Source organism: Carlito syrichta, unplaced genomic scaffold (genome assembly GCF_000164805.1).
Source record: "Carlito syrichta isolate Samal-C Ts95f unplaced genomic scaffold, Tarsius_syrichta-2.0.1 Scaffold302862, whole genome shotgun sequence".
Taxonomy (NCBI): Eukaryota; Metazoa; Chordata; class Mammalia; order Primates; family Tarsiidae; genus Carlito; species Carlito syrichta.
Genome location: NW_007246958.1, coordinates 1,062,485 through 1,086,379, shown reverse-complemented (window position 1 = coordinate 1,086,379; position 23,895 = coordinate 1,062,485). Strand labels below are relative to the sequence as shown.

Here is a 23,895-nt window from a genome sequence, read left to right as displayed (position 1 = left end):
CATACAGGTGTGCATAGTAATCCCTGATAATCTTCTGCATTTCTTTGGGATCAGTTGTGATTTGATTTTTTGTATTTCTGATTGTGTTTATTTGGGTTTTTTCTCTCTTTTTCTTGGCCATTCTGCCTAGGTGTGCATCAATCTTGTTAATCCTTTCAAAGAACCAACTTTTTGTTTTGTTAATGTTTTCTATGATTTTTTTGTCTTCTATATCCTGTATTTGGGTTCTTACTTTGGTAATCTAGATTCTTTTGCTAAAGTTAGGAATTTGGTGGTCTTGTCTTTCCAGCTCCCTTAGATGATTTGTTAGGCTGTTAACTTGTGACCTTTCCATTTTCTTGATGTGTGTTCATAGAGACATAAATTCCCCTCTTAGAAACACTTTCATGGCATCCCAGAGATTTTGGTAGAATGTTTCTTTACTTTCATTTGTTTCCAGGAATCTTTTAATTTCTGTTTTGATTTCTGTGTTGACCCAGTAGTTGTTCAGCATCATGCTGTTTAGTGTTCATGTCTTTGTGGGTATGGGGGAATATTGTTGGTGGTGATATTTATTTTTATTCTACTGTAGTCTGAGAAGGTGCATAGCAGTATTTCAATCTTATGAAATTTGTTTATGCTTGATTTATGAACAAGGAGGTTATCAATCTTGGAGTAGATTCAATGTGGTGATGAGTAGAATGTATATTCTGTGGTCATTGGGTGGAATATTCTGTAGGTGTCTATTAAGTTCATTTAGTCAAGCATCAAGTTGAGGTTCCGGATCTCTTTGTGATTCTTTTGCCTCTGTAATCTATCTAGGATTGTTAGTGGGGTATTTAAGTCCTCAGCTATAATAGTGTTAGTCAATATCTTTTTTTGTTGTTGTTTTTGAGTTGGTGTCTCACTCTGTTGCCCCCGCTGGAGTGCAGTGGCATGCTCCCAGCCATTGCAGCCTCAACCTGCTGGGTTTAGGTGACCTTCTGCCTCCATCTTCCAAGCAGTTGGAATATCTTTTTTTAGTTTACTTAGTAGTTGCTTTGTAAACACTGGTGCACCTGTGTTGGGTGAATATATGTTTAGGATGGATATTTCTTGTTGATAGAGTGAAACTTTTATCATTATGTAGTATCTTTTCACATCTTTTTAATTTTTGATAGCTTAAAGATTGTTTTGTCTGATATTAAGATTGTGACTCCTGCCTACTTTTGTGATCCATTTGCCTGGAAACTCATTTTCCATCCTCTAATTTTGAGTCTGTGTGCCACTTGTGGTGAGATGAGTTTCTTGGATACAGCAAATTTTGGGGTCATGGTTTTTTTATACAGTTTGCCATTCTGTGTCTTTTCAATGGTGCGTTTAGTCCATTCACATTCAGGCTGATTATTGAAATGTGATTGTTTATACCCATCATGAGGCTCTTGTAAAGTTTTTTCTTTGTTTTCTTTTAGCTTTGGAGTTGATGTTTGTGTGTGTTTTCAAGTTTGCGTTGCAATGTATTCTCTGTTGATTCTGTGTTCTGCGGTTCTCTTGGGAAGTACGTGGTCATTCTTTCTTCTTTCTTTCTTTGGTTCTTAATACCTTTTTAAGCATCTCCTTTAGAGTTAGTCTGGAAGCCACGTAATCTCTTAGGGACTAGATGTCTGGAAAGGATGTTAATTCTCCATTGCTGATGATGCTGAGCTTGGCTGGGTTGGAAATTTTTTATTGAAATTGTTTATCTTTGAGGATTTTGAAAATTGGACTCCAGCCCCTTCTAGTTTGTAGTGTTTCTGCCTATAGGTCTGCTGCTATTCTGATTGGTTTTCCCCTGTAGGTAGTTTGACCTTTCTCTCTTGCTGCCTTTAGGATTTTTTTGTTCCTACTTTGTGTGGACGAATTACTGTGTCTAGGGGTTTGTCTCATTTGATATCTTGAGGGGGTTCTCTATATCTCTTGTGTTTGGATGGTCACATCTGTGATGAGATGGGAAAGTTTTCTTGGATAACCTCCTGTAATACTTGCTCCAAGGTGTTCTCCTTTTCCCTTTCTTCCTCTGGGATACCAATCCGGCATTGGTTTGGCCTCTTATGTTTTTTACAGATCAGGTTAATTCCATGTTTTAGTATTCAAGTTCTGCGAGTCCATACTTGTCATCTTGTTATTTATTTCCTGGATTAATTTTTTTATGGCTAAAACCTGTTACAAGTTCTTTCAATGTTGCAGCTTGTCTTTCTTGAGTCTTACTCACTCTTTCCACACATTCTCTAATCCCCTTTGTATTTTAGGACCAGTCATTGGTGACTCCCATTGTTTGGACTCTGAGACCTGATTTTTCAGGTGTTTTCTCTTTGTAGCACTAGGAATTACCTGTGATTTTTCCTCATTTGTGACAGATCTCTTTATTTTCTCTTTAGTTCCATTATTCAGTGGCAGTGGAAGAGGATTTCACTTCTGATGTTTGCTCAGTCCTCTTTTCTTCCCTGATTAGGGCTCTGAATTTGTTCTATTTTGAAACAGGTCTGTGGGTGGGAAGCTTTGCTGTCTCTTGTAGTTTTAAGAGTCGAATAAGGCGGAGGATGGGGAGCTAGGATTCAGAAACTACTTGAAAATTACAATGTTCACTGATTGTGGTATGGGTTCCCTGAGACTCACTCCCACCACCACTCTATATGATGATGCAATGGGTATGTGTGTGTACCCTCTGATCCAAGATAAAGTAATGGCAATGGAAAGAGAAAAGTAGAATGAAATAAGATGGAAAACACAGAACAACAAGAGGAGAAACCAAAGCAAAAACAATCACACACACAAACTACACAAGAAACTGGAATAGCAACAAGGCAATACAAAATGACAACAACAAAAAACAGAAAAACCAAACACACACAAACCAAGCCCAACCTAAAATGAAAGGAGAATAAGAGAAAAAAAGAAAAGAAAACAAAAGGAATTCAAATTGAACCCTCACATGTATTTACACACACATAAAACTTGCGAGAGAAGAACAAAAAAGCAAAAGTAGACAAACCAAAAAACTGAAAGATGAACACTTAATCCTTCACATACATACATAAAGAGAAAATAAGAATGAAAGAAGAAAGAAAGAAAAAAAGATGAAGAAAAAAGAAAAAGACAAAAAAGAGGTGGAGGAATGCAGATCAAACCCTCACATACACATTCATGCACAAAAGAAAATATAAAAAAATTAAAAAACAAACAAACAGCCACAAAAAAAACTTGCCTTCTTGTGGCAGGTTCTGTAATTGTTCCTCTCAGCTGCCCCTCTGATGTCTCCTGCAGAGCTTCAGCCTCATTCACCATCTCCCCAGTGTCCAGTCCAAGGAAGGAGGAGGGGGCAGTGGGTTTGGGTGGGGCTTCAGTCCTCTCTTCCCACTCTAGTATGGTCAGGGGCATCCCTCCTGTGGGGAGGTATGGGATTGTCTCTTCCCTAGGAACTGGTGGGGGGTGCCTCAACCACCTTATCCTGGAGTGGAGTCCTCCTATTATGGCTGACATCCAGACTCTGCTTAGATTTGTCCCTCTCAGTCATGCCCCAGCCATGTGGGTCTGCTGTTCAGAGGATTGTAGGGGAAAAGGGGGTTGAGTCAGCCCTGGACTCACCACTGATCTCTTTGGAGGTCTCCCTCATTCTTTTCTGGCCACATGCTTCATCTGGTGGCTGAATCAGGGTAGGGGTGGGACGCCTGAGGCTGAGTACTCATCCTGTCCCTCCGGAGTTTGTGCTTTCAGGATATTCCCTCTGGGTCATGATCAACCCCTGAGTAGTTAATTTGCCAATCACAGAGATTGAGTTGGGCCTGTCACTCCATGGTGAGCAAGTTGGAGCACTTTCCTGCCCAGTTTTCAAGATGTTGGCAGGGTGCCTCTTTCATCTTCTCCAGTGGGGCTTTCTGCCTCTGGGCTCCCTTGCTGTGCTCCTTCTGCAGCCCTTGCCATCAGTGTCTGGCCAGGCACTGTGGTTGTGAGGCAGACCCTGGAGCCAGTAGTCTCTCCTGGCAGCTTCTTCCCAGGAAGGGCTTTGTTGATTTTTTTAAAAATGGTACTCAGCCTCTGTCCCCCAGGAAGCACTAGGGACCAAGAAGAGCAACTGCAGCACCAGCTGTTTCACCAGGAAAGCCCTGGTCACTTGCTCCTGAGTCCCTACTCAGTCAGCCACTCACACGCCCACTTACTCACCAACATGTACACAAAATTTTTCATGCACTCACTTGCTCACACTGGGAATCACTTAGTCCAACTTGCTCTGCCACCATCTTCCCAAGAATCTCTCCATCAGTTTTTGATAGATGTATTTTTAAGCTGTTTTAGGTGTAAATACTTGTAGTAGTGTTGTTTTCCTGATGTATTGGTTCTTGTACTATAATAAAAATTCTTGTTTTGAAGAATACTTTGTCTAATATTAATATATATACTCCAGCTTTCCTGTAGTTTTCATAGTATGTCATTTTCTATCCTTTTCTTTTTTTTTTTTTTGAGTTGGAGTCTCGCTCAGTCACCCAGACTGGAGTGCAGTGGCCACTCCCGGCCACCGCAGCCTCGCCTGCTGGGTTCCGGCAATCCTTCCACCTCAGCCTTCCGAGTAGCTGGAATTACAGGCATATGCTACCACGCCCAGCTGATTTTTTAATTTTTATTGTAGAGATGAGGTGTCGCTGCCCAGGCAGGTCTCGAACCCGCGGGCTCAGGCAATCCACTTACCTCAGTCTCCCAAAGGCACGGGATTACAGGCTGGGCCACTGAGCCCGGCCCTTTTATTTTCAATTTGTGTCTTTGTATGTAAAGTTTGACTCTTGTCAGTTGCATGTAATTGGATCTGACTTTTTCATGCAATTTGATAATCTCTGCCTTTTCATTAGAATGTTCAGACTATTTACACTTAATTACTAATATTGTTAGATTTGTTTTTTATTTTGCTACTTTTATTTGTATTTTTCTCATTCAAGATTGATCTATAGTTTTATTTTATTTTTGATGCTATCTCTATCAAGTTTAATATCAGTATACTCACCTTGAAAGTTACATATCTCTTTTTCTAAAACATTAGTTTTGAAGCAAGTATAAACTGATAGCCAACTGTACACTAATTTATAACTGTCTCAATTTTTTTAAGACAGAAATTGGTGTTTTAGTTTCCCTTTCTGTACTTAAGGCAATTTTATTCGATAATATTTCCCTAATGAATGAACCATTTCATTTATATTTTCAAATTTATTTGTACAATATACCCTCTTGTGATTTTAAAAATATATATTTATTAACATTTGCAGCGTCTCTCCTTCCACCACCCTTCCTCAGCCTCTCTTTTGATTGGGTTACCACCTCAACCTCTCAGTTGCCTCTTCTGGATTCACAGATGCCATTAGGGATTCATGGTTATGGTTTTCTTCCTCCTGAATATTGCTCTCTTGTTCTTCACTCTCTTAGAAATTCCTCAATGCCTAAGCACAGATCTTTTATTTGTCCAGATTTTCTATTTGTCAACAAGAGGGTTGGGTTGAATTCCATTGTCTAACATTACTGGAAACAGAACTCCTATATGTCCTTTTTAAATGGGGGAAAAAATCTGCTAGGGCTGGTATAACAAAACAAAACAAAACCACGATTATTTTAAAGGTGAGAAGAGTATTCACAGAAATTTTGAGTGTAAAAATCAAATTCACTCACCTTAATAGACATTTCAAACTATGTGTAAATCAATAGTACTGTGCCTGACCTATAAGAATTCCTTTATAAAACGTGTCTCTGTATAGTGGGGTTATCTAGATTTGTTTTGGGGTTAATTTTCATTGCTTCTATCACCCGTTTATAAAAGTGAGTTTGAGCACAGTAGATTAGAGCAGAATGCAGATTGGGTGACTAGCAATTCAGATCTTTAACACAAGAGGGAGGCCTGGACTGGAGACACGTATCTATAACTGGAGCCATCAGAAGAACTCACTAGATTTTTTATTGACAGTGGAAATGAGATTTTGGAGAATAAAAGAAGGTATGTTGACTAGCATAGCAGTTTGGCTTGCTCTTTGAGCAGAGGCCCTGCTTTTACCTCCCGAGTATTTTGACCATAGGACATGAGTCAGAGGATCTAGTTTTTTCAACACCAACATCCACCTGCACACACATGCACATTAGGATACATGATATATATACGTATATTGTGATCAGAATGTTTGTGACAGGACCCCAGAAGCTAATTGGATCAGTGAGTCTCACACATTTTTTTCAAGCAATGGTTGTGGATGTGTTCACTGGCCTGGGAGGTCGGGGGGGGGGGAAGCACAGGTGGAGAGGAGCGGGTAATGATCCTCAAATACTGGCACCAAGGAGGCCAGGGGCAGGGGAGAGAGAGGTGGAGCTGACATTCAAATTTCAGGAAGCACAGGGCCTAGATAAATAATTCTGGATCCAAGGATCTCACCAGCATCAGTTAAACCATAATATTATGTTGCTTTAAAGTTTTACCCCTTTTGAAAAAATTCTTTCAGTGTAAAGAAAGGAACTTTTATTCTTCTATTTTTCCCAGGACTACTAGTAGTATTTACTGAATATAAAAACAGGAAATGAACTAACCGTTGGTCTACTAGAGGGGACTTTTGTTGAATCCATAGTCAAAAGGACAAGTCACTAAATATTTATGGCTACGTACAAAGCTTAAATGCTATAATGGGTCTCCCACCCTGTTTTTTTGTAATCTACTTCGTCAAACTTTTTCCCTTCTACCATAAGCAAATAAATTACAGTTCTGAAGCATCTTCAAAATTTATGTTGGGCCAGGCGCAGTGTTTCACACCTGTAATCCCACTATTTTGTGAGGCCGAGGCAGAAGGATTGCAAGTCCAAGAGTCTGAAACCAGACTGGGAAACATAGCAAGCCCTCATCTCTACAAAAAATCAAAGTCAGGCGCAGTGGTGCATGTCTGTGGCCCCAGATACTTGGGAGGTTGAGACGGGAGGATTGCCTGATCCCAGGAGGTTGAGACTGCGATGAGCCATAATCCTACCACTGCACTCCAGCCTGGGCAACAGAGTGAGGCCCTGACACACACACACACACACACACACACACACACACACACACACACAATTATCTTGGCTTTCTTTCCAATGATATCTTTATGCTAAATTATAAACTACACTGATTTAAAATTCTGGTCCAATTTTATACATTCAATCTGGGTTTTTTAAAAAATAAACACCTACAAGGGTTTTGTAATATTACTAGGTCATGTCAACATCTATTATACTATGCATATTTTGCAAGTAGGTGACAAATTAAAAAATCACCAATGACACTAAACTTTATATTTAATAATTGCAGTAAGAATGTTTTGGTAGATTTTATTCACATAAATTTTAAAAATCATGAACAAAGTCATTACCTATGAATTCAAACAATATAGTCAAAATATATTTTAAGGCACTACATACAAATTTCTTTAAAGCACTCATTTTATTTACACACTATTTTAAGAATTGACAATACCACATTTTTTCATCTCCTCTTTGTCCTTTGTTTATAACTTTATGTGTTAACAATGAAATAAGACCTTCCAAATAAAAGGAATTAAGTGCAATCATCCTTAAAGCTTATCAGATATGGGCAAAAGAGAGAGACGCCCAAAAACAATATAAAAGCATTTTAATCCTTTAGTGTTCCAAGAATTTACCTACAAATGCTTATACCAAGCCCAATGGAATAATAATATAAAGCCTGTAACACAGAGCATAGACTTTTTAAAAAAATTCTATTGTGGTTACCAGAACTTGTACATTAATAACAGCAGCAGCACTATCCCATGTAATACATAAATGTACCTATTCTTAATACTCTCACTGAATTAACAAAACAACTTAATCAAAAGTTTTCCTATTACCTTGGAGTATTGCCATAAACAATTAAATGTTTCTTAAAGCCAAATACTTTGTCACCCAGAAAACAGCAGCATATAAATTACTTAACAAGTCCGGTGCCGGGGTTGGGGGCCGCTGGCTGTAGCTACGGAGGCGGGAAGGCGGGGGTAGCGGGGGAGGCAGGGGTGTAGGGGAAGGGGGAGGAGGGCGGGGTGGGAGGAGCGCTGCCCACATTTAAAAAAAATAAAATTATTTAACAAAACACACACCAAAACCTTAATGTAAAAGTCTAGTTTTACTATCTCTTTTAAGTGTACTACAGTGATAACTTTTCAAAAGATATAACTGAACTAACAAAGTTCAGTATAAAATATATGTATCCTTGATAAAATAAATACTATTATCTTCATCCCATCAACATATACCTTAAAACATTTACTGGATTTAAAATTAAAGTTAACATTTTGATAATGGAAGGAGAGACAAGACAGGTAAATGTTTTGTTGAAAGGGTTAAGACATTGACAGGACATTCCTTCCTATACCATCCTATATAAATCCATTCATGGATTAAATGTCATGGGTAGATTTCTGAAACTCATAACCACCAATCAAGCTAATGAAATCACTAAAACTTACACCATCAAGTATAAAATATTCTGCTACTATTTTAGACTTCAAAAAAGTCCACTACTTTTTTTTAAAAGCTTATATGTGTCAGTTCCATTCTTTTTTAAAAAATATGCCTTAAAGCAGAAAATAACCTTTCTATTATTTTGTTCAGATCAACTATTTACCATTGGATAACTGTTTCATATGAGGAAAAAAATCTGAAAAAAAAAAAATTTGTCCAAAAGCAAATCTTGGTCTATTGGTTTTCATTTTTTTAATGCTTTTAAAAATATAGTCAATTTATGACCAACAGCATGGGTTATTTAGGTAGGGTATAGAAATGCCTCTCAAGAATCCAAATACAACAGGCACTAAATACCAGGCTCAAGAAATCAGCAGTGACTCAGCAGGACACATTCTATATTTGATGACTGGCACCACTGTTGTTCTTTACCATCACAGATCATAAACATTTGCCTATTTATTTATTACAGATCAGTTTTATATTTGCAAAAGTTACCATATATATTTTATACCATCAAACTTTAAAAAGCACAATATTAATTGCTTGTCTCAGGTCCTGATGAATTGCTCTTAGGCCCAAATTTTCCTGTAATAAATATAATCTAGTCTTCTGCAACTCAGTTCCTTCATATTAACTTTGATTATTAGAAGCTACCACCTAGCAAAGGTGGGTGAGTTCTTCATAGCAAATCCTTGGCTCTGAACAAACATGTTAAAAGACAGGAGTATGAGACCTCATCTCTACAATAAATCAAAAATTAGCTAGATGTGGTAGCACGCGCCTGAAGTTCCAGCTACTTGGAAGGCTGAGGTGGAAGGATCGCCGGAGCACAGCAGGTCGAGGCTGCGGTGGCCGAGAGCGGCCACTGCACTCCAGTCTGGGCGACAGAGTGAGACTCCAACTCAAAAAAAAATAACAAAAACACAGGAGTAGAGTGAAAAAAAGAGACAGGAGTAAAGTGATTATTTCTGTGACACAAACACTGGAGAAAAAAAGCAGAAGTAGCACTAAGGCTATACTGCCACTTAACACATGAATTATGTAAAAGATTAAAAAAATACTAAATTCTGTTTTAAAATTAACTATTCTATAGCCTAAAAAGCAAGGCATAAAGCCCTAAAAGTAAATACAAAAATCTCCATTCCTCATATTGCCCCAAATTCAGATTTATACTCATGTCATAAATTTTTCTGCATCGCTTAGTATACTAGGTTACAATCACATGAGAAAGCTAAATGATAACAAAAATTAATAAATTTAGGTTATGATTTTAACTTTGAGTTAGGAGAAAGTAAACAAATTTGAAGTGCAAAATAACCTCTCCTGAGAGCTGCAATTCTTCAGGAATATGGAAGCTTGGCCACAGCCCATCTCCAACCTCCTTCTGCAATCAGTCACACAGTATCTGTACAACCGCACACACAAACACACATGTGCATATACACACAACTAAATAATTTACACAAAGGCATTAACCATACATGGAGAAAATTGTTTTTCTTATTTTCTTCTGAATTTCTTATTAACAATAATCTTCAAAAGATACAGCTTTTGAGACTTCAACACCTTAAGACACAATGGTGACAACTCAGGCTTTTATCACATGGTCTTAGTTGTTTTGTTTGTTTTTAACAGCTCTCCTTAAAATGTTTTTTCAGGCCCAGCTCGGAGGCTCAGCCTGTAATCCCAGCACTTTGGGAGGTTGAGGCGAGTGGATTGCCTGAGCCCATGGGTTCAAGACTAGCCCGGGCAGCTTGGTGAGACCTCGTCTCTATAATAAAATCAAAAAATTAGCTGGGTGTTGTAGTGTGCGCCTGTAGTTCTGACTACTTGGAAGGCTGAGGTGGAAGGATTGCCAGAGCCCAGCAGGTCGACACTGGGGTGGTCGTGAGTGTGTCACTGCACTCCAGCCTGGGCAATAGAGTGAGACTCCAACTAAAAAAAAAAAAAAATTTTTTTTCATATGCTAGGTCTTTTCTCCCTGGTTAACCACCACAGAGAATTTACTATCTCAAAAGGTTAGTTGGGATACAAATTAATAAAGGTAAATATAAAAATATAAAAAACTTTTCCTCCCTGATACACAAAATTCACAAATTACATAAAGATTTCTGTTGCTTTGTTTACAAATATATAAGTTTATCAGAAAAGCATGCCTACTAATTTTGGTATATGTTCATTTAAAGATGTATCACATCTTAATTGCAAAAAAAAGCAAAGAGAGTATTTTTCTCGAAATTTATTTCTAGTATTTCTACTTAGAGAAATAGATGGTGTTAACTAATGATTTACTAGTCATTTTGCTATCATCAGGGTTATTTGTATTAGCAAATGCACCAAAAACAAAACACAAGGGGAAAAATAATTATTATTACTATAGCATGCTTAGTCAAGTTCTTTGTCTCTCAAAGTATTTTTTTTTCATAGTTAACAAAACTATTCTTAGTTTTGTGATGGATCAAAGACACTTTGTGTAAACTCCGGCATGTCACCCAATTAAAGGATCATCATCATCTTCTTGTAGCTGAAGTCTGGAAAATGGACGAGGTCCAGATAGTCTATTCTGCATGAATATGATGAGGCACGTCAGCGAGGTTAACACCAAGAGTGCACCAATGACAATCCCAATGGCTTCTGGGAGATTAATACACCACTGGTCAACTAACAAGCACTTAGTATGACTAAAGGTTCCATTGTTGGGTTGTGGTTTCAAGCCCAGGATGTGGCACATCATTGGATAAATATCTACAATGTTAATTGTGTTGTACTTGTAGCCTTTGTGAAATGCAGGTCCATGGGCAGCTAGAAACGGATGCATGCTAGGCAAAGAATTATCATAACCATGGTCTCCTACTGAAAAAGAACAAAATGATGCTAGTCAATAAAATCAGACTTGTTATTACAAAATAACTTGCTTCTAGTATATATACACTAGATTCTAGCCAGTCTAATTCCCATACCTTAATGCCGTGGTTAAGTGGACCAGACAAGATGGGCCAGAAATCCAAATTTCTATTTCTTCAATTCAGCCATGTTCTCTCTCTCTGTCTCTCTCTGTCTCTCTCTGTCTCTGTCTCTCTCTCTCTCTCTCTCCACACACACACACACACGGTCTCAAACTTTAACACTTCTTAACCTGATGTACTTATCTTTCAGTCCTAGTCCCACTTACTTCACTTGCCTAACTCCAGCACTGTTAGCAAAAGCTCACTGCAAATAGCACTGGATAAGGACAGCGGTCCGGCTGAGGGTCCTTATGACTAGGGAGAGCAGAAGTAAGACCACTGAACAGGGGAAAAGTGAATCTACAGCCTTACCAATCTCAGTGCCCCTGGGGTAAGAAGTAAAAGATGTAATGTACTACTGCTTTACTGATAGTAAACACTCCATCATCAGGAGGGTCAGATAAATGAAAATGTTACAGGAGGGATTCTTGTATTGAATGTAAAGTCTAACCAGATGACTCTAACATGGAACACCAGTGAAAGTTAGACTCAAAGAAAAACATGTTATAGTCCCTGATATAACTCCAATTCCAAATTTCCTATTTTTAGTTTTATTTTAAGAAATACTGCCTTTTCATGTAGATCAGTTGCATTTAATAAGCTTCCACTTTCATATTAAGTGCAGGTGACTGAGTGGTGAGTATATTGATGTTTGTTACATTATTTTTCAGTTGTATGCTTGAAATATTTCATAATAAAAATAATGAATATGACATATGACAAAAAAGCAGAATATAACAATACGTATAAATGGTATGATTTCAGTAATATTAAAATATACATGTATGTGCAATGGAAAAAGGATTAGAATCACAACCAACATTTGCCTGTATCTCTGCATTGAGGGATTATGGATGGTTTTTGTTTTCTTTTCTATGTTTTTCTATATTTTCAAAAATTTTTAACAATGAGTATATAATATTAGCAAAATATAAATTATATACTCATTGACCCTGAGTCATCTTACCCTTGCCTGATGCTTCTGAATTGCTATAGGTCAGGGAACTGTAAACTACAGCCCATAGCCAGGTTCAGCCCTCCTGTTTTTGTAAACAAAATTTCACTGAAACCCATGCTTCAATTTGTTTACCTATTGTTTATGGCTGCTTTCACACTATATAGGCAGAGTTCAGCAGCTCAGACAAAGACCAGCTGGTCCACAAAGCCTAAAATATTTACTATCTGGCCCTTTACAAAAAAAGCTTGCTGAATCTTGCTATGGACTACAAAATCAGATTTTCTTAAAAAAGAATTCAAATTGAATGTAAAATATGGACAGATAAAAACTTCAGTTGAGGCAAGACCCGCAATTCTTCCTTATACATTATCTCAGTTTGGAGACAGATTTTTGACACATCTATTTTATTTATTTAATGGATTTTTTTGTTTGTTTACTTTCTAGTTCTTGCCCAGTGTTCGAAATAGTTGTAGCATTCAGATAAATGATTTCCTCTTTGAGGAAAAATTTAGGGTTACTTGGACACATTTTTTTTTTAGGGTTACTTGGACACACACAAGAAAAAGGAATTTGAACTAGCTAATCTCTCCCCCTTTACTGTTTCTTTACTTCTCTCTGATTTTCTATAAATCAAGAGAACTACTCTTCAAAATTACTAACAGTAATCATGGTTTGGGTAAGAAACAAAACTACACTTTCACTGTTAAGGCTGCCCATCCTTCAAATCTAAGGGTGAAATTGTAGTTACTGTAAACTATCAGATGAAGACTTGAGAATTTTCTAGCTGAGAGCAGAACTAATTATTCTGTGCAAATATCTCTAAGTCAAAGTACCATCTTAACAGAACAGTGTCACAGTGTGTGATTTGTCCCTAGGATACTATACAAATATCCTAAATACTTACATTTTTGTGATGATTTATTCAGCACAATTGTCCAGCCTTCATCAGCAATCAAAATAATAGGCTGAATTCGACCATTATGTTGGTAATAAAATCTGTTAGGAATGTTTTCTTTGAGGTAAACATTCATGTGAAGGCTACAGTTTTTCAGTTTGTCATAAACCTCTGTTCTATCTGGAAGAAAAAGGAAATAGCAAAAGAAAAAAGTTATAGTTGACCGATAAGAAAATAATATGTCTAACTAGCATAACTGGAAATAAATTCTGGACGTCATCTATTAAATCACCTAATTCTTTTTTTTTTTTTTTGAGTTGGAATCTCACTCTGTCATCCAGTCTGGAGTGCAGTGGCCGGGCCACTGCAACTTCGACCTGCTGGGCTCCGGCGATCCTTCCGCCTCAGCCTTCCAAGTAGCTGGAACTACAGGTGCGCACTACCACGTCCGGCTAATTTTTGATTTATTGTAGAGATGAGGTCTCACCAAGTTGCCCAGGCAGGTCTCGAACCCGCAGGGTCAGGCAATCCACTCACCTTAGCCTCCCAAAGCGCTGGGATTACAGGCTGAGCCACCGAGCCCGGCCAAATCACCTAATTCTTAAAACAAAAAAAAAACCAGAGCAATAATAATGTGACAGTATTGGAGACTGATACACACACCTTTCACAAGCATTCACTTATCTCTGTTTCACTTTATGGATTACCCTTATTGATTACTCTGGTGGACTTTTATAGAAAGGGGAGCATTTTCATGCCTAGCTCCCTAGATAAGCATAAACTGCATGTTACTATTAATTACTAAGTCTTCAATCAGTAGAAGAAAGGCAACTTACACTAACTCGACTAAATGTTTCACACTAATCCAAAATATTTATGGATAAAAATGTCCTTTTTCCACTAGTGTGAATGATTAAGAAATATATATTTAAAAAAAAGAAATAATCACTTTGAACCTAAGCCATAAGCAAATTGTTAAAAACTTGTAAACTAGGGAGATAAATATATAATCCCACTCTGAGTAAGTATGAGTACATGGTCCTAAATGACAAAAAGTCAGAGCTTCATTCTTTTATAAAAACATCGCTCCTCAATTACTTTTCCATTCAAATAATAGTATCCCTCAGCTAAAAGCTTACTTACTTATTTTAGGAAGTATTGCAGCAACTGGACTCAGATCTATAAGTGTGTAGTCTGAATGATTGATGCAGAGATCCAAGTTAATCAGTCTTTCCTGAGAACACTGGGTCATCCCATGATCACTTGTAATGATCACATTAAGATTTTCCCACAATCCTAACATTTTGAGTTTTTGAACTAAGTCACCAATAAGATCATCTATTTCTTTCAACACTCTCCCCATGTTTTCTTTATCTTCGGGTCCATATTTGTGGCCACTTGCATCTGGTTCTTCCCAATAGAGTGTTGCAAAGGTGACTGGTGGGTTTGAATTGTTTAGCCACATGGTAATATTATTCAGTCTCTCCGCAAATGACACTGAGGAGTTATAATTCATAAAATAAGAAGATATGGTATTGTGAATGGGTACGTCAGTACCAGGCCACATGGCAGCAGCACTTGATCTGTTTCCCTGAAGCTGATTGGTTACCCAAATAGGTATTGCCTCATTCCACCAAAAAGGATCTTTGTCATCAGCATCAGAAAAATGCTTCTTTGTGACTGTGTCATACATGGAGTTAGCCACAATGCCATGACTTTCTTCATACAAGCCTGTCACAATACTGTAATGGTTTGGAAATGTTTTTGTGATGAAAACATTTTGAACATGCTCTACCAATACACCTTCTTTGATAAAATTCTGAAGATGAGGAAATTCATAATTCTTCAGATAGTCAGCTCTGAAGCCATCAAAGGACACCAGTAGTAACTTGGGTGGCAAACTAGAGGAAGAGTTGCCTCTGCAACCAGTTGTAAGTCCAGAAAGCAAAAGTATTACTAATAACTTCATAATGAACACGCTGAAGGTCAGCAATCAGGTTCCTAAAACATAAAAACACAATGTATAAGTAGTCATGATATATGGTTTGGATTGAGCTTCAGAATTTTAGCCAACAGGAGAAGAGACTCCACACTTATAAACCTTTTATATGCCAGCTTTACCTATATCAATATAAAATTAAATAACGTCATTTATTTTAAAATAACCTACTAAAGTTGGAAAAAATAAAAATTGCCTTTACTTGTTCAATTTTCTATTTGTATATTCCCTGCCCCATCCACATCTTAAGGGATATGGGTCATTCTTAATATTACATAGAAATACTCTTTTTGTCTTGCTCATTTCTAGCTGGAGAAGTTATTCTAAAGGCTTAATAAGAACAGATGAAAAGGCCAGGCTCGGTAGCTCAGCCTGTAATCCCAGCACTTTGGGAGCCCAAGACGATTGGATTGCCTGAGCCTGCAGGTTTGAGACCAGCCCGGGCAACTTGGAGAGACCTCACCTCTACAATAAATAAAAAATTAGCCAGGAGCAGTAGTACACGCTTGTAGTTTGGCTACTTGCAAGACTGAGACAGAAGGATCACCGGCGACCAGCAGGTCTATGCTGGGGTGGCTGTGAATGTGCTGCCACTACACCGCAGTTGGGAGACAAAGTGAAACTCCAACTCAAAAAAAAAAAACCAATAAAACAAAAATAACTCTTTTGTATGAAGTACAGTTAATGCCAAGCTTTCAGAGATTCTAGAGAGAGAGAGAGAGTATTTTTCTAGTTTAATGAATGGTATTCTATAGTTCCTTTAACCCATAGAAATAGTTGGTGGAAATTCTACCACACAGGCTTATCATCAGTTCTTGTTAAGAAAATATTGGCATAACAAGGGGAGAGTACGAAATAAATGCTGCTTGAGAAAAAGGTTCCCCTCAGCCTGTACCTTCCTCAATATTCACAAGAGATTGACACACAGAGACAAATCCCACAGGGACTTGGATGCCACAGTAACTTCTGAAGAAATCTAACTGCTGTCAAAATAAATTTCATCACCACATCTCTCTTAAACTTCCCTTTTGCTGTCAAAGATGTAACTATTCTGCCTAATGTCCCCAATTTATGTGTTTTTTTTTAAAAACAATCCATTCACTACAAAAACAGCTTTTCCCTAATAACTCTCCCTTTCTTCAGTCTCTAGCTTTTTTGATCTCTAAGAAAATAGGACATGTGATTTAGGTAGACTGATATGCTTAGATGGGCAGGATGCCTCTTCCATTATAACAGGAGAGAAAGAGTAAAGGCTAGGTGAGCTAACAGGTTTGAAGGCTGGAGGTGAAGGGAGTTGTATTCTGTGTTGCTGGAGGTAGGGTCAATTATTGTGAGGAAGTAAGGTGGTAAAAAGCTCAGAGGTCTGAAACACACAGAGAATGTCTAAAATGGTTCATGTGGACAATGGGAGAGAGTACGAGGAGACAGTAGGATTGGTATGCAATGTTGATAGCTGTGCGAGTTTTCATAGTAACATGGGGGATTGGTTTCCCCAGCAACTCAATAGCCCTAGCACAGGGATGAACAAAACAGGCAGCTGATCTGACCTGAGCTTGAGATTCTGCTAGAAACTAAAGGATGACTAACTAAAGAAGTTGAAGATGCTGACGAAAGAGTGGCTGAAATGTGAGCATCAAAGCTGAAACCCATAGAGACAAGCAAGAAGTAAATAAGTTTTGGACCAGAGGTTCCAATGGAGACAAAAAACTGATGTTTTAAGAGTAACTTTTAGTGAAAGTTGCAATGACATGGGACTGCAGTCAGAATGAGGTGAGTGAATTCATTATTTCAGAGTAAGAAGACCCTGGGTATGGCCACAGAAGTACACACCTTGACGTCCCAGGTATAAGCAGCAGCGAGTTAAAATAATGTGACTATGAAGTTTGTTAGTCATTTGTTATGTATTCTTCTTTCTCTCAACTAGACTGCGCAAATACTTGAAGACAAAGGCTTTCTCTCTTTCTTTCAAACACACCACCTAGATGATGTGTACTTATAACCATTCAAATACCTACTGATTGAAGCTGTGACCCTCAGAAAAACAGTGACTTAAAATTATGAAGACCAAATGCACAGAATCTTATTTCTGAGGGCCTTTGGGTCTAGAAAATCTCTACCATTTTAACCTGAGACAGGCTGCCTTTTGAATTTGATGCATGAAACATGTGTTGCTGGTGCTAACCAAGAACCAAAAACAGTGCAGAGTAACAAAATTAAACCACCTCTTTAAAAGACAGTGTAACAATCCTAATAAGTAGGAGAAGAGGCATACTCATACTTCCACAGACAGACCCAGTCATACCTCAGCAATTTCGGCTAACAAGGACCTAGACAGTGGTACTTCCCTTTTCATTATTTTGTGTCCTCTGACATAGTGTTTATGCACAACTTAACTCCTTTCTCAGACAGCCTTAACCAGGTTTGATCAGACAACAAAATTATGTGGGCTGCTGCCCTAGGTCCCAGCATTTCTAGAACTTGTGTCAAGGGACACAGCTCTATTATGAAAACTTGGACTAAGTCAGATCCCTGGTTTCTTTCTGAGTATAGCTACTTCTTTACACCCAAATATTTGTTTCCAATAACAGAGTAGACTTAAATCAGCAAATAGATGACACAGTATCTTCTCATGGGGAAAAGATACTCATAAATCTACTTTTAAAAACCACATTCTTTATTCACTGCCCTCTTTTCCTGAGTAACCATATTACATTCCCAACCAATTCAATCCCACTACACAAGCTATTCGGCTGCCAAGTCAAATCAGATACATGACAGACTGAATGCATTCTCTACACCTTCAAATATTTCCCCCTTCCTCCTTCCTTAGTTCTCAATCCTCTAAAACAGCTTTACCATTCTCTCAGGCACACAAAGGTCTCCCGAGTACACCATAAGTTGCCAGTCTACTGAATTCTACCTTCATATCACCTAATACACACAATATTAATAAGAACAGATGAAGACACAAGAATCACCAATGGGAGCCTGTTAAAAGGGCAGCTGTCAAGTCACTATACCTAGGAGATTCCGATTCACTCAGTCCAGAGTGTGACCTGGAAAGTGCATTTGTCATAAGCATTTTTTAAAAATGCTTGAAATATGCTTGTCTTATTGATCTCTACTGTTGGGAGAGCCCGAAGCCCCCAAGGGGCTAAGTGATTCAGCCAGGTTACACAGAGACATACGTCTGCTGACACTAAGCCCATATTTTGCAAGCGTGTCACCAGCATTTTTAACAGTTCCCCACTCTTCCATCTCCACTGCTGCTGTACTTCTTTAAGTCCTCAATACTTCCTGTCCAGAATACATTTTTCTTTTAACTTGCCTTCCTACTTTGATCACCTTCCCTTTTCTCACCACTCATCTGCTGCCAACTTTATCTCCCCGGGCATAGCTCTATTAATTTTCCCCTAATTAAAAAAGGTTAAAAGGGTCCTCCTGCCTATACAGAAAGTTCAAACGTCTCAGTCTCGCATTAGGGCCTCTCCATTATCCAAGCCCAACTTGCATACAAATTACTGTGAAATAATTAGAGAAATAACTGCCAGCCTTAACTTCCATTCACCACACTTCACTGTCACAGTCTTTCTGAAGGTATTTCAACATGTACAAGACAATAATCATTCATTTTGGTGGCCTATAATTGTGCTTTAGTAATAATTTATATTTCCATCATAAAATTACTTTCCACACATCAAGTCTTGCTCAGCAGACACTATTTTAGTTCATTCTTTAAAAATCATTCAACAAATGTCTCATATAACTAAATTCATAACGCAAAAACATATGTATGTGCCATATATCAGGAAATAAAGGCTTTATACTTTTCAAACATATAGTTCTCAAAGGAGGAACATAAATAACCAAAATAATGAATCTGGCTGCTATCCTGGAAAAACAATGACAGGGTTTACACTTTTATCAACTTTGTTCTACAACACCAAAACTTCTTTGTAAATTGTGTTTGAGATTCATATCCCATAAAGCATGTTTTGAAAACTCAGTCCTTAGTCAGGCAATGGTAGCTTTGAAAGGAGAAGGAGAGAAGATTGCCTGAGCCCAGTGGTTCAAGACCAGCCTGGACAATTTGGTGAGACCTTGTGTCTACAATATGTCAAGAAAAATTAGCCAGGCAAGGTGGCACACACCTTTAGTTGCAACTATTGGAGAGCTGAGGTGGAAGGATCATCTGAGCCCAGCAGGTCAAGGCTGCAGTGGATGGCCGTGAGCATGCCACTGCTCTCCAGTCTGGGCAACAGAGTAAGACTGTCAATTCAAAAATAAAGAAAACTCAGCCCTTAGAGGAATTACTACAAATGGAATATCATAGTATATCTAATAAAGTTACTTCTTTTTCTTTTAGATTTTTAATTATTTATTTGTTTATTTTTAAAGATGGGGTACAATTCAGGATTAGGTACACAAATACTCAGGTAAAGTTTGGGCCTGCCTTTGGTAATAAAGTTATATCTTTTTTTTTTTTTTTTTTTTTGAGTTGGAATCTCACTGTCACCCAGACTGGAGTGCAGTGGTCACTCCCGGCCTCGACCTGCTGGGCTCCGGCGATCCTTGCCTCAGCCTTCCGAGTAGCTGGAATTATAGGCGCGTGCTACCACGCCCGGCTGATTTTTGATTTATTGTAGAGATGAGGTCTCGCTGCCCATGCGGGTCTCAAACCCGCGGGCTCAGGCAATCCACTCACCTCAGCCTCCCAAAGGCGCGGGATTACAGGCTGAGCCACCGAGCCCGGCAATAAAGTTATTTCTAAGAACAGAAGGATGCCAAGACAATTCAACAATTGGTGCAGGGACAACTGGCTATCCACACACAAAAGAGTGAATTTGGATTCCCACCTCATACTATAAACACAAATTAACTGAAAATAAACTGTGGAATTAAATTAAGAGCTAAAACTGTAAAGTTCTTAGAAGAAAATGTAGGAGTAAACTTTCATAATCTTGGGCTAGGCAAAGCCTTCTTAGATACACCAAAAGCACAAGTCACAAAAAAGAGAAATAAATAAATTGAACTTCATCAAAATTAAAAGGTTTTATGCTTCAACAGATACCATCAAGAAAGTGAAAAGACAATCCATAAAATGAAAGAAAATATTTGCTATTCATATATTGATAAGGGATTTATATCTAGAATAAAAAATGATTACAATTCAATAATAAAAGTTCAAATAATTCAATTTTAAGATGAGCAAAGGATCAGAAAATACATTTCTCCAAAGAAGAAACAGATGACAAATCAGCATCTGAAAAGATGTTCAACATCTATTAGTCATCAGAGAAACACAAATCAAAACCACAATGCCATACCGCTTCAGGGGGATGGTTAAATCATAAAGACAAATAACAGGAAGTATTGATGAGTATATAGAGAAATATAAACTCTTATAAACTGCTAGTGGGAATGTAAAATGGTGCAGTCACTTTGGAAAACATTCTGGCAGGTCTTCAAAAGGTTATACAGAGAGTTACCATATGACCCAGCAATTCTACTACTACGCATACATGCTCAAGAGAAATGAAAGCATATGTCCATACAAAAACTTGTACACAAATGTTCACAGTAGCATTATTTGTAAGAGTCAAGAAGTGGAAGCAACTCAAATGTCCACCAAGTAATACATGAATGAATAAACATGGTATATTCACATAATAGGAGATTATGTGAATCTCCAATGAAAAGGAATTAAGTACTGATACATGCAACAATTTAGAAAAACCTTGAAACATTATGCTAAGGGAAAGAAGGCAATCACAAAGATCACTTATTGTGTGATTCCATTTAGATGAAATGCTTCAAACAGGCAAATCTATTAGTAGTCATATAGGTTGGGAAAAAAACGGGTAGTAAATGCCAGTCAGTACGAGGTTACTTTTTGGGTTGATGAAAATGTTTTCAAGCTGGTTGTGGTAACAGGTGCAGAAATCCATCCTGTGTACTTTAAATGAGTGAACTGAATGGTATATAATTTATATTCAATAAAATTTTTTAAAAAGAGCATAGATAAGTGAAATAATACTCCTAAATGAGCTGCCACAAAACAGGAAACATCTTTGATATCTCAAAATGGTGTGAATTTTATACTCCATATTACAAACTTGAGGGTTTTAATGTGACAATGTCTTATACCACTTCCCATATGTAAAAGAATAGAACAAAAACCTGTGTCTGTCCTTTCCCACAAAATCAAAATCAAAATCTTTCTTCCTCAGATCTCGAGTGGAAAGGATGCTCAAGGAGCATGTGTTGTTAATCCTTAGCACTGCCAGGATCCAAGTGTTCCAGTCCTTGTCCTCAGGCTCAGCAGTAGTGGAAACACTATATACTCAAGTCAGAAGGACCCCAGAACCTGAGCAAAAATTCAGAAGATGGGTGATCTTGGGTAGATTGAACTTATCCAAACTTCAGTTCCTTGTGTGTAAAATGGGGATGCAAAAAGATTACAGAACAGGCCTTCAGTATTATTTTCCCTTTATCCATTCAAGTTACAAAGCTGTTATGTTAGAAGAAAAAAAGTTTGCACTATGATGGGCAGAATATTATTGTGAAACTATGAAATACATTAGGAATAATTTATTTTAATCTCCTCTTTTTACCTGTGATGAAGCTCAAGTTCAGTGACTGGCTGAGCTCAGAAAGGGATTAGTAGCTTTACTGTCCTCTTACTTATTTCATATCCTCAACATGTTTACAAGTGTAGCAACAGCAAGTTATCGATTCTGGTAATAACCTCCAAACTGTTAGAACTTTTCCTGACAAAAAAGTACATTAGCAGTGCTGGATCCATGTCTACCACGTTCTGTTTCCTTCTAAAGGGTGTGTTAAAGTATAAGCACCAGTGAGAAGTTCTCAAGAAATGTAAATCAAGTTGTCAGGGAACAAAATTATTGTATTATGAAATATTGAGAAATTTTGTAATTTTTCACACCAGAAAGACAGTGAAGAAAGAGAAGCAGAAGAATGAGGGAATTTTCAATTCAGGGAACAAAATACCCTCTAGCTCTCTGGGATGCACTGCCAGAATGGAATGCACGTCAGTCAGCTCTCACTGGTGTTCTTAGCTCATGTGAAATTGAGAAAGTACAACAGTTACAGTATATGGTGAAAGATATCTATCACCATTAGTATGCCATGTGTTCTGTAAAACAATGGAACTCTTATACAGCTTTAAAATAGTCTTACTGTCTAAGCCCATAGACAATTTAGGCAGTTACCTTTAGGTGATTATTAGTTACTTTCCTAGTAGTTGAAGGAAAGAAATACAACTACTCCCTAAAAAACTTTTATGGTCTTAAAAATCCCAGGATTCTAAATTATTCTCCAATGTTCCAGTGTACACAAAATTTTCTAGCATCTTTAAAACAGTTATCTTACTTTCTACATAGTAAACTACCTTACCCCCAATTACTCCTAGTGTTTTCATAAAAATGTATTCCAAATTATATTTTGTAACTAATTTAAGTGCAAGGGGAGGTGGGGGAAGCTCTTGATTTCCTTAAAATAGATCGAAACAATCTCTGAAAAAATAGAAAAGAAAACCATAATACCAAAACCAGCAGTTCATTCCCTATAGTACTTGGCAAATCTTCAGACTTAGCGCCATCAGATCACTTGATGATTATTAAGTGAAGCCCTTCTGAAGTCAGACCCTGTAAGTAATCCTGAATCTGCTTGTCACTAGTTGTACAATCTTGGTTAGATGTCCCTTCACTTCTCCGACCTTGACTCCTCACCTGTTAAAAGGGATGCTGTTATTTCATAGGGTTGCTGTGACAAGAAAAGGAAGGGTTGTCTGTAAAGTGCTTAACACAGTATCCGGCCCATAAGTATCTCTTATTGCTCGGTTTGTTTTCTAGGAAATTAGTTTTTAAGCATAATCATAAATGATGGACACAAGCTCGAATCGAATATTCAGGGAGATGCATGGACAGTCCGCCCCGCCCCGTCTCCCCTTCCATCCCAGACCCACATTCGCCCCCTCCAGCCAACTTCCCTCCCGTCACCCTGAACTCCAAGGCTCACTCCCCCCATTCCACAGCCACCTGCTAAATTTTCTTCCCTCTTCCCGGCCTCCGCCTCCCCCTGGGCCCACGCCCTCCCTGCTTCCTCGGGTCCCTTCGTGAACTTCCCCGCCAGCGCCCCAGGGGATGTGTATGTAATGGGGGAGAGAGGGCAAGAGGGTCTCACCTTGTCTAATTTCAAAGCTCCTGTGGACTGGAGAGGGGATACTATTTCCCTCCAGCACGCCGAGCGCGAGAGGCTCTTACTCACCCGCTGCCGCTTCTTCCCAGCGTGCGGAACCCGGCGCTCGCGGAACCCAGCACCCACGGGCACTCGGGGGTAAGAGGCAGCAGGCTGGTAAGTTGCGAGGCAGAGCGCTTCCTGAGGCGCGTGCGCAGTAGCCTGCGCCCAAGCCGCGGGGCACGGCCGCAACCTCCTGGAGATCTGCGCTGCTGGGGGCGCTGCGAGTGTGCGCAGCCGCCTGGAGGGCTGGACCCGGGCCGCAGAGTCTGAGACACGCTCGTGGATTGGATGCCGGAACCAGCGTTGAATG

The 23,895-nt window shown here is 38.5% G+C and overlaps 1 protein-coding gene across 3 annotated transcripts; it reads right to left on the bottom strand.

The window, feature by feature from the left end:
* Positions 1–10,578: 10,578 nt before the first annotated feature.
* On the bottom strand, positions 10,579–23,689 carry ENPP4 (ectonucleotide pyrophosphatase/phosphodiesterase 4 (putative)). Of its 3 annotated transcripts, none has more exons than XM_008057199.1 (4): positions 23,613–23,689; positions 14,468–15,325; positions 13,334–13,504; positions 10,579–11,319 (listed from the first exon to the last, which is right to left on the bottom strand). In XM_008057199.1, the coding sequence occupies exons 2-4, from the start codon at positions 15,291–15,293 to the stop codon at positions 10,955–10,957; spliced, it is 1,362 nt and encodes a 453-aa protein (XP_008055390.1). In that variant the 5' UTR covers positions 15,294–15,325; positions 23,613–23,689; the 3' UTR covers positions 10,579–10,954. The 3 variants fall into 3 exon arrangements, with proteins under 3 accessions (XP_008055390.1, XP_021567567.1, XP_008055389.1); XM_021711892.1 differs by having other exon boundaries at positions 23,609–23,659; XM_008057198.1 differs by having other exon boundaries at positions 23,529–23,631.
* Positions 23,690–23,895: the final 206 nt, after the last annotated feature.

Excerpts from the sequence above, each read along its gene's own strand:
- ENPP4 (XM_008057199.1), bottom strand. The coding sequence starts at position 15,293 with ATGAAGTTATTAGTAATACTTTTGCTTTCTGGACTTACAACTGGTTGC. Across the intron at positions 13,505-14,467 it reads TGCAATACTTCCTAAAATAA|ATAGAACAGAGGTTTATGAC; the intron begins GTAAGTAAGCTT and ends TTTTTCTTCCAG. Across the intron at positions 11,320-13,333 it reads GAATAAATCATCACAAAAAT|TAGGAGACCATGGTTATGAT; the intron begins GTAAGTATTTAG and ends GTTCTTTTTCAG.